Source organism: Vigna radiata, chromosome 3 (assembly GCF_000741045.1).
Source record: "Vigna radiata var. radiata cultivar VC1973A chromosome 3, Vradiata_ver6, whole genome shotgun sequence".
Taxonomy (NCBI): Eukaryota; Viridiplantae; Streptophyta; class Magnoliopsida; order Fabales; family Fabaceae; genus Vigna; species Vigna radiata.
The window spans coordinates 6,852,772-6,864,522 of NC_028353.1; the positions used below are offsets into that span (position 1 = coordinate 6,852,772).

At 32.0% G+C, this 11,751-nt stretch overlaps 1 protein-coding gene across 2 annotated transcripts; it reads right to left on the reverse strand.

Annotated features, from left to right (window-relative positions):
* Positions 1-1,020: 1,020 nt before the first annotated feature.
* LOC106757914 (ABC transporter G family member 22) lies at positions 1,021-9,724 on the reverse strand. 2 transcript variants are annotated; one of them, XM_014640769.2, is made up of 11 exons: positions 9,621-9,724; positions 8,985-9,351; positions 5,334-5,404; positions 4,448-4,683; positions 3,998-4,153; positions 3,666-3,849; positions 2,696-3,004; positions 2,324-2,611; positions 1,921-2,205; positions 1,726-1,833; positions 1,021-1,516 (listed from the first exon to the last, which is right to left on the reverse strand). In XM_014640769.2, exons 2-11 carry the CDS (start codon positions 9,328-9,330, stop codon positions 1,295-1,297), a joined length of 2,205 nt encoding a protein of 734 aa, XP_014496255.1. In that variant the 5' UTR covers positions 9,331-9,351; positions 9,621-9,724; the 3' UTR covers positions 1,021-1,294. The 2 variants fall into 2 exon arrangements, with proteins under 2 accessions (XP_014496255.1, XP_022635021.1); XM_022779300.1 differs by lacking the exons at positions 5,334-5,404; positions 8,985-9,351; positions 9,621-9,724 and adding an exon at positions 4,827-5,196.
* Between the last annotated feature and the right edge of the window lie 2,027 nt (positions 9,725-11,751).

The following is an 11,751-nucleotide window of genomic DNA, read 5'->3' on the forward strand; positions in this document are numbered from 1 at the left end:
GACGAAACTACCCTTCACCTCAAATTGACGTCGTTTAGTAATAGGGGTAAATATGGAATGATACTCCAGCATCTTTCGCGGGTTACTAATAATAATATTGTACTACGTGAGAAACTTGGTCATTTCGGTTTATAATGATTTTAGGATTTGAATTTGTTTTTATTATCTAAAATCTTGTTTTCTTTAAATTGGACTCTCTTTAATTTCTTTATATAGTTTAAAAAAATCATATTCTTCGCCTTACAGGTAAATATTTTTAAGAAAAGCTTTAAAAACCATTGTTAAAATTATAGTGATTTAGGTATTAAAGACACAAGTAAAAAGATAGTAACATTTACAAACTAAATCAAACTCGAATGATAAAACAATCGGTTATATAAATAAAATTCATCCAACAATACTTAAAACAAGCTTATTTTAGTATGTTTATTTTTTTCAATTTTGTCATGCTTTTCAATTAGATATTTCTAAATTTGTGGCATATTTAATGAGTTCATAACGAATCTTATTTAATTTCATCTGTTGCGAAAACTAAATTTCATTTTATATATTTCATACTGTATTTAACAAAGTAATAGAAAAGTAAATATCTTAACCATGATTGGTATATTCACAACATGATCATATATGGAATTCTAAGGAGTCATTCTACCTCCATTTATAAAAAGACAAGCACTACACATGAAATGAAATATACTATTGCAAATAAGCATTCTCTTTAACCACGAATCTTAAACTATAACTACACGAAGATATAACATATATTTTATTAACTCATGACTGACCTAAATCCAAACGAGGATTGATCGTCCAATGATTTTCGTAAAAGATCTTAGAATTTACACTTTGAATTTAATTGATTTTCGTAAAATTAGGCTACACATCTTAAGAAATACACTGATCGTATTTGGTCTTGAAATCACCACTATTGATGTGGTGAACCCATACTAATTTTAATTGCAGCACAGATAAAACTAGATTTAGTTAGTAGATATTTATTCTGGAAACTTAATAGGTATAGCAGGTGGCATAATCAACTCAAATTCTTACACTTGTAAAAAAAAAGTCTCACAATCACCTTTTAATTATTAACTAACAGAGTTTCGAGCTTGAGTTAATGAAAAGATCGAATAAGAAGAGCTGTACACCCTACGAGTTAAATAATTACAAAAAGCATTTTTTTTTTGTGTGAACTCTCCTATTTTTATGTGCCATGCTAAAGTAAGTGCTCCTCACATGGCAGTGCATGTGTATTTCCAACTCAGACCTGCTATATGTGACTTCATGGATAATCTTAATTTCCAGCTTGAAGTTTCATCCGCCGCAAGGAGAGATATGCCAAAAGACGGTAACCAAAAACCATGGCTAGCAGAGCAGCAACCTCTGTGAATCCACTGTCAAGTGTGATTCCATTTATGGTCCGTGTGATGTGTTCATATTGAACCTTAAGCAGAAGTTTATACGTATGATAGTTGAAGGAGAGGTAGCGAATCCAAGATATGAATATGGGGACTTTCTGTCAAATTTAGAAAAGTCAGTTGCATTTAAGTATTTAACATCAGAAAAATTTAGATGAAGTTTCTCGTGTTCCTTGTCATCAAGTTCTCGTATTAAATGATGACATGTTTTTACAGTTCAATAATTAAATGAGAATATGTTATCGGGCTTGTGTCAGGAAATAAGGATTTTGTGTTTATTGATTCTTTTTTTTTTAATTAAATTTACCTGCACAAAAAATCCTCCAGCCAGCATGAAAGTCATCACAGTTACTGAAGCCAAAGTTGTTGCCCTTTTCAAATCCATTAGTGTAGCCCCGATTGCAAGTCCAAGTCCCTGTTTCACATCCAGTTGCAAGTAGAATTATGTCACCTTGGTTTGTGTTACTTGCTCAGTAGTTGGATTATAAAACACAATGCATACCTGAGCTGCTATGATGCAGAGAAAAACCGTAAGAATACTAAGAAAAAAACGCCCTGCACTCAGTCTCAAACTGGCCATGAAATACACAACAAGGAGGAAAAAGACTGGTAACACCAGGTCTAGTAGAAGGTCACTTGTAGTTCTAGCCACAAAATATGCACTTAGTCTGTACATATCCGTTGTTCGTTCCTTAGTCAGCATGGCCCTCTCTTGAGGAAATGTGAATATTGCAGTAAAGACAGGAAAAAATCCCCAAAACACGGCAATAAAGAAGAGAAGTCCTGCCTGCAGTGAAGAACGAAAATATTAGCTCAGAATATGCTAATGTTTGATGTTAGAGTCTGATTATGGACTCTTTATGATCCAAGAGTAGGGATTTAGGTTTTTGACGGAAATAATTTACCTGATCTTGCAAACCTTTTGGGTTGTTAGCATCTGATTGCCACCAAAGTAATCCTAAGATGACTGCTGTAGAAAGAACTTGGGTAATTCTCAACCAGCTAAAATAGTCATGCTTCCTCTCTTTGAACCCTCTTGAAAACAGTATAGAAAATTGCTCAAACCAACTTGCCCCCCACTGTCTTTTACAAGAATAGATTTTAGACTTCAGTTCTTCATCAAGGGGGACAGGAACCATTAACTTTGTCTTCTCTATTTCTGCCACTCGAGAATCATATGCCTCTTCCAGATACTTGTAAAGTTCAAATGCAATTACATGTGAAATTTTTGCTCACAAGTCTTTTTCCAAATTAAATGAAATCAAAATTAACAATACCTCTTGTACAACTGAAGCAGATGGTTTGTCATTGCATGTTTCAACTTCCGCATTTCCTACCTGCACTCTATCCTTTAACTCTGATGGTACAGAAATATCATTCACGTTTCCATTTGCAAGGTCTAATAAAAACTCTGCTGGGTTCATGGTAATAAGGGGTGCACACCCTATAAACTGAAAATAGTCCATTGCTTCAGATGCTTTTCCAAAGTAAAGCAAACTCCCTTTTCCTAGAAGAATCAACTTATCAAATTTATGGAAGAGTCTGCTAGATGGTTGATGGATTGTTATCACTACGGTTTTTCCTGCCTGGAACAGAGACAAAGTTTAGCAGTGATAAAAAATTTGAGTGATAATGAAAATATCCAACCAATTTTGCCCTAATATTTTACAGACTCGAAGATAGAACATATAAGGATCTTTTAATCAAAAAACTTTTTTTTCCTTAAACTATAAAACAGTGAAAGATATTTTATTGCTTTGAAAAAATCAGATAAAAATTTAGAATTTGTAATTGAATAATTAAATTACAGGATTAAAGTAAGAAAACAAGCATTCTTTTTCTTGAAATACTAAAGCAAATTCATTTCTGGCCCCTCCAATTGGAGACCCTATGCCATGGCACATTGTAACCAAGCTCAGGGCGGCCCTGTCAGTTCTTACCAAAGCGTGCATCCATATAAATATTCCTGTGTATGGATAAATTCAAAATGGACAAAACCACATTCTAGACATCTCGTGCCATGAGTTTAATGACCAACAGTGCCACTTACATGTAGCGTCAGTATGGCGACAAGAATTTAGTTTGTAAAGGGCGCTATCATCAAGATGGTCAATTAGACTCCATAATACTACCAAGCTTAAGACCTAAATATGTAAAACTTAGAAAGTTTAATTCGTTCTGAGTTATCTAAGACATTTTAATTTGATATGAAGTTTTTAAACTTGCGGGATGAATGAGAACAAAGACCTCTGCTATGTCTTGTAGCAATTGAACAATCCTTAAAGCTGTTGTAGAATCCAAACCAGAAGTTGGTTCATCAAGAAATAGAAGAGAAGGGTTGATTATGATCTCACTGCCAATACAAACCCTCTTCCTCTCTCCACCAGATACTCCTCGAACATACGAACCTCCTATCATAGTATCTTGGCACCTGTTTTCATACACCTAAATTATACTGATAGACTTTTACAATTAATATAAAATACTTATCACTTACAAGGGCTCATAGTCAATATTAAATTTATCACAAGACTATATTTTCACCATTCTTATGTTCTTTCGACGATTATGACTTTTACCTCTCTAATCCCAGCTCTTCGATGACATCTAAAGCTCGTTTTTCCTTTTGCTCTTTCGTTAGTATATTTGGCAATCTTAAGCGAGCAGCGTACGTCAATGTTTCTCTAACAGTGAGGTGAGGAAACAGAACATCGTCTTGTGTCACGAACCCAATCCTGTAAAATGCATACTTAGTGTAACTATGGTATCAACTAAGATAGCATGTTTACATACCGTCAGAGATGAAAAAATAAATTCTTAATTTCTAATTTTTCAAAATTGTGTGGGCTATCACGACCACAGCTTCGATCTTATAAAAAAAATATCATAAAAACAAATTTGATAGTAAAAAACTTGGAATTTTCACCTACATTTATAGTTGTCTTGTTAAGAATTCAATCTGTGTTTTATGTAACTTCCCAGTTTCAATACGATAGTAAGGTTGGAGTAAGGTAAATCCGGGTTTTTACCTGCTCTTTAGAAACTTGGAATAAGGTTGGTCATTGTAAGTGATAGAGCCACCAATTGTGGACTGAATTAACCTTCCTCCTAGCAGATTTAACAAAGATGTCTTTCCACTTCCTGAAGGACCCATCAATGCCAAAACTTCCCCAGGATTAACAGAACCAGTGATCCCCTTCAAGATATCTTTTTCCTTGGTTGTAGTTATGCCTTTAATCACTACCTTATAGGTCACGTCGGTGAACTGCAGATTCCAAAATAAGAACTTATCGAATTTAGTTGGATGCATCACAAACACAGTAAAACATTAAATAATGCACAAAAATAAGCTTAATGCACGAAAGCATTTTTTCATCAAAAAGTTTGTCTATCTATTCATACTCATACCCTTCTTTCTCAGCCAAACCATGTTATTAAGCCTCACATATAGCTAAAGCCTCGAAGCCAGAAAGGTTCCAATCTTGAACCTAGATCTTTCAAGCGTATGTGAAATAAAACTAATTTGTTGATGCCCTGTAGGAGGCATCAAAAAGAAATTCAGGAAAAGTTTAGTAACAAGTTAGCTAGTATATGCTGTACTTTTATTTGCTGTATTACTAATCATTTATCTAGTTAACTAGAAAGAAGGGGTAGTCTTGTACATTGGCATCACTTGAAATGAAACTTTGTACAAGACTGAACCTGACCATGCTATATTGATAGCCATGTAACATGTTCTATTGGTAGCGTCGATCGCTAAATGAAGCTTCACCGTTGCCTGCCCAAATACATATACAGCACTAAATCAAACTCATGCTCTATTGAAGGTTTGAACAGTAGTACCGCCAGTGGTAGGTGCAGGCAAGGAATATTGAAGAGGAACATTCTAATTTTTATAGATAAAATGTATATTACCTTCAGATATATTGGCAGAGTATGTTCTGTCTGAAACTTAGGCTTATGAGTTCCGGCTTCAATATCCTCCGCTGCAATATACATAGTAACACTTTCTTATACAAATCACAACGAGGGAAATAGAATGTCCTTCATGCAAGAGCACCAAACAGTTAATTAGTAGATAGCTTCACTTAGAGCAATATATTAGAAAAATGAATTGTTATCACGTGTAGCTCGAACAAACCCACGGTAGGATTTGCTTGCAAGGACAAAAATAATACTAAAGTTGATTTTGAAGAGCGTACACATGGATGCCCGAAGAAGTTTTAGAGTGATCATATCATTTGTAATACATGATGATGACGATTCCGAAAAATTAAGGCATACAGGACAAGTTAGTTCTGACAAAGTAAGTCAAACCAACTCAAGCAGTCGTGAAAAAATTGTCAAGCCAAAATTTAATGCAGGGGCCCAAGAATGAGACAGGGTACTCTCCCACAAAAAAGGAAGACTGGGTCCGGCGCAACCTAGCCAGTCAACAAGTTATCAAGATAGTCAACAAGTTTGGAAAAATAAAAATATGTGAATCTAATTATGTTTCAGTTTGTAGCAAAACATCAGGTTTGACTGGAATGTACGATTATATAATTTAAACAATTTGATACACATCATAATTATGCCTTTAGTTTAAAATAATCAAGACTAATAATGTTTCTCTCTAATACAAAGAGAAACATAATAATTAATCAAATATAAACATCTGCCTGCTATAATCAGTCTAATCTGACTAGAGCTTAAATAATTTGAAAAGGATTTAATCGAGTTTAAATTTTTGTTAAAATATGAAGAATCGTGTTTTAAACGTAAAAGTTCTCGACGAAAAATTATGTCGATGTGAAATTAGTAGATTAAAAAACAGTGGGTCGATGCAGGAGTGTAAAATATCAATAATGTTTCTTAAAGGAATGTTACCCATTTTGAACATATTCAAGAATTTAAATTTGAGCAGTAATCATGTTCGAGCAAACATCAAATGCTATGGAGAAATACACGTACTGGGAGAATGCATGAAATGATCATTATCATAATTAATTAGAACGCCATTACTATGTAGGTGTGTATATAGGGGGACCATTATTAGGTAGGTGCCAGTTGCTCACAAAGACAACCGCACTGCCTGCCAAAAAAAAAAAAAAAAAAAAACTATAGGACGTATACCCCTATTTCCGGTTTGGGGAATAATGGGTCAACTTGTTTTAATTGGACCGCTACTGCAAAGAGATTTTGGTTGGCTTGGATTGGACCCGACTAAGACAAGTCCACGTAACTGAAAATAGGTAGTCGAGTAAGACATAACACTACCGCAAGTCAAGAGAAGAGAGGTTCGTTTAACTTATGAGAGTAAGACATAACACTACCACGATGTTATTTTTACTAGGAAGCATAATTATTATATTGATGACACAGACACGAAAAAAAAAACAAATAAGCATTAAATAGGTTATGGTTAAGAAAAAAAAAATGTTCCATGGATGTTAAACCGTTTAGCAATATAATATTATTATCTGTAGATTATTCTTTTACATTGCTTTCGTTTTATAAAAGATACACAATATACAGTGCATACACTAAAATGTGTACTACTTTTTTATTTTTCTACTTTTCTATAAATAAATGTTTAGAACTAATGTATGGAAATACAAATAACGATGTTTAAAACAGTATCAACTTTGGACTGTATTTTAAATCTTTCACTACATTTTTGCTATTTTAAATTAGTCAAAATGCTATAAAAACACGTTCTTGACTTTGTTTCTGTGGAAGTGTAAGTTGAAATGCGAACTATGAGGCAAAAAAGAAGACGTTTTTTTACACTATATTTATTTATGATTTAGAAGGGGTAATATATATATATATATATATATATATATATATATATATATATATATATATATATATATATAGCTCTTATTTTTCATATTACATAGCTCTTATTTTTCATATAACATCTATTTATGTACTTTATTTATCATTCATCCAACTAAATAAAATATCAATCCTTTTTATTTTGATTTTTACTCTCTTTTTATTTATTTTCTGGTTTTACCTATTATTCAAACAAAGTGGGAATGATTGGAAACGACCAGCTTCACACTGCTTCCTCGTAGTACCAATGCGGCAATGCCCGCCAAATTATGTGAATCACAAGTTCGTCTCCCTGGTTGTACTTTCCTGTGACCGTTTTTAACTTTTATGGCTGTTATTCATTTAATTAAGAAAAGTTACGTTTTAACACGGTATAAAATAAAATATATTTACTTTACAACCCATATTAATAATAATAATAATAATAATAATAATATATTTAAAATACAAAAGGAAACTAATTAAAATATTGATATATTAAATTATCAAACGGAGTATATTTTTGAGAAGTATCACAATACCACCATCTCCCGTTAATTAATATGCTTCGTATGGGTGTTAAAAATCCTTTTACTTCAAAATTTTTTAACGCGTTGTACTCGATAGTATAAAAGGAAACACTCACATTTGGTAATATAGTAACATATATAAATTAGATTAGCTAGCTATGTTGAATGACAACCTATTCTTCAACGAAAAGTATGTTTAATTAATAGCATTGCGTTGGAATATAATTATCGTAAATCTAAAATATGATTTATGTATTTAAAAACATTTATGCATCAGTGAATGTTAAAATTATAGTACAATTTATATTAAAAAATTACTTATATATTATAAATTTTAGACATAAAAAAATCAATATTGATATTTTATGTTACAATACAAAAAATATATGCCGTCTTTGGTGAGTTTAATAACAAATTTAATACGCTTATTACCTATTAACGTACCAACCCAAGCTTATTAAGTATATATGTTGTCAAGAAAAAAATATTAACAGTACAACAAAATTAAAATAGTTGTATAAGACAATGTCAGTATAATTAAAAAATTTTAAAAATGAAAATATTAAGACTGGCGAAGAAAAGCAACACTACTTCATTTTTGTCACCACACAAAGGTTCCTTCTAGTTCTGGATGCACGGATGTTGCCATTTATTGAAAAGAAAAGCAACGAATCACCCATATGAACAATGATTGAGATTTTCAACAGCTCTGATTAATCTGGACCTTGATTATTTTTCTTAAATGATAATTATCTTATATAGTAAAATTTAATAAAAATCTAGTGGTGAACTCCACAGTTCACGGCCAGATGTTTAATATGAACTGCTGGGATTCCATTCGTATTATATCATTATAATTTACATATCAACAAAGAGCTTACCAAAATATTTCTGTGGTTAAGGTAACGAAAAAAAAGACAAGTTTTTTTATGCACTCCTATCCGTTGGTTCTTAAAGGGACGGAAATTAATCTCAGACGAAAACGTAGTTTATCACACTCGTGAACATTGTAGAAGGTTACATACGAATATGATCATGAGTAATAAAAAGTGATATAATCCAAATTTAAAAGGCATTTTATTTTAAAGAAAGGAGAGAAGTATAATTAAATTCACAAAAATGGATATTTCTAATTATTAATTACTAGATTATATTGTGAGATAAGTGTGAACTTGTTGATCAAACTAAAAATAGAATAATAAATCAATGCTTACGAGTTTGAGAATTTACTTACGGATATCTTCGTCGCTGAAAGGTTTTGAATCGGCGATTTCATCAGGAGGGAGAGTGAAGCCAGTGAAGGAGAACGAGAGGCCCAAGCTGGCGCTAGAAGCTCGGCTCAGAGCCACGCCGCTGCCAACCTCATCCACATCCACCTTCAACTGAGCGCTCCTCGCCCTCCTTATGTGTGTGCTTCTTCCTCCGCCCCCACTCGGCGAGGCCGCCGTCTTGCTCGATTTCCTCGACAGCACTCCACCACCCTCCGCCGACGGGGGCGATTTCACACTTGTCGTTGTCACTGTCTCCTCAACATCCTCCGATTTCGTTCTCGCCAAGCTGGATGAAATTGCATTTTCCATGCTCACCGCCACTGTATATGTCTGTCGATTAGATAGAGAAATAGAATTAATTAAATAAACACTTACAATTATACCAAAAATACGAAGTCATGTGAACGAACATGCTTATTTATCCATATATTGTACATTCTCTATGATCTGTTCATGTTGAGGAATCTGATTTAGAGTAAAGAGATTTGCGAAATTGAGAGATGAAAGACTGTTCATCTTGTAGGAGAAGATTGTTTGACACGATAAATTAAATAATTAAAGTATACGAGATGGTAAACATGAGAAGATTTTTATCTTACCCTACGATTTTCCTTTTCTGTGAAGGAGTAACGAAGAGGAGAATCAAAAGAGACCGCGTGAGATGAAATTCGCGGGATGAGTTTGTACAAATAACTGGCATAACAATCATATGTGGAGTATTCAGTCTTTTTATAAGACAACGGCTTGTTTAAGAGACGCGAACAAAACTACTAAACTACCCTTCTCTTTTCTCACTAATATCAGTTGGTCCAGGGTCTTCTTGTGTACATAAAGAAAATGTTGATTATAGTGCTTGATCATAAAAGTTACCCTCACACAATTCCTGTTGCTACTCCGTTAGCCATTTTTTTACGTTATAACAATCCTGTCTTCTTTTCTTTAAAAAAAAAAAAAAAAGAGAGACGATATGGTTAAAAATGTATTTTTTTTTAATTTATATTCATTACATGTTTCTCGATTAACTTTGGAAAAATTTCTTTTAGAATGAAGATAGTAATGAGAAGTTCAATTACGATAAAAGTTAATGGTAGCAAAATATTTTGGAATTAAAATGTTATTGGATGCTCAAACCACCACTTGTTCATAAAGGACAAGTTTAATTAAAATCACCACTTATTTTTATTTCATTGCGCATGTTTTTTTTTTCGAACTTTTGGTGATTAGATTATGTAGTATTGTGAAAAACTAATAAACTTATGAATAAAAGTGAAAAAGTGCAAAAATACCTATCAGAAATATCTGAAAAGGGAAAAAAATAAATTTACTTAACACTTTATTTGCAACAATAAGTATTTTTTCATAAATTAAATCATATTTATGTAAAATTAATTTGATACTAAATTGTTTGATTATACAAATATCATTAACAGTTACTAGCAATTTTTCCTCAATATCTCTAGTAGGTTTTTTGTGTTCATTATAAAAAAACTTAACACTATAACAATTTAAAGTACATTTTTTTAATAATTCATTTTGTGTTATATAATTTAATTTTACTAAGTTTATAACAAATTTCTTATTTGAGGTTGCAGGGAATATATATCACGTTTAAAAAGAAGTTGTAGTTTATTGTCTCAATTATAAGTAATTAATTTTACATATCATTGAAATACAATTATAAAGTTTATGATATTCTATGAATTTAATTTATAGTGTTTGTGTTAGTCAAAAAATTTTGGATGCGATTATTATGTAATAAAATACATGTAGAAAATCATATCCGTGTTTACTCGTGAGATTATATAATGTGTAGAATTTACAACTAATATCTTAATTATTTATGAGTAGGTTCTTCGTTATTTAGATTTTTATGACGTCTTCAATGGATGAAGAAGTTCTAAAAGAATTTCATGAACATATTTTATTCCTTTTAACTATTAATAAAAGATTATGTTAATTAGTACTTTTATGAGTTTTTATATAAATATTATATGTATAGTCACGATAGATATATTATTTGGATTGTTCTTATCTTTAATTATTTTATACATGTGTAGCAGGTAACACATACAAGTTTGTCACCAGAGAAAACAATACTTTTGTTAATAGTATGCTCAAACTGGTATAGGTATAGAAATTGATGTTCTTTATATTGATTAATGTTGTAATTTGTATAAAATATGAATTTTTTTATATCCGTTAGTGATTCAAGATGCATAGAATGTGAATCTGTTTATACTAATTAGTTCTCAAACCGGTATAAAAATTATAAATCATGCCTATAAAACATTTATTTCTCAACAATCTTTCTATATCGATTTAAGAAAGGTGAACTTTCTATAAGCGCTTCTTCACTTTGTTTATAAGACTTAAACATTTCATTTCATATTCAGAGTTATCTTTCTTTTTCTTTACATCTATTTTTATCATACCACTAATTTTATCTCACATTTGCTTCTTTTTATCATTACTCCAAATTCCAGTACAAGATTATTACTGAATTATCAGGCGAGGGTGGCGTCATATAAGTTTGTTTTGACATCTTCTAAGACAGCAATTGACCCTGCATTGCCGACTGTTTTGGTAGATACTTTTGGGAACTGAGACACTAATTTAGATGACGCGGCTTTATCATTTTCTGGTGCTGGGATGGACTGGATTGCTAGCTCTTCCTGAGTCTTGACTGCTCGCTCTCCTTCAGCCTTGACCGTTGGGTGGACTTCGATCTTT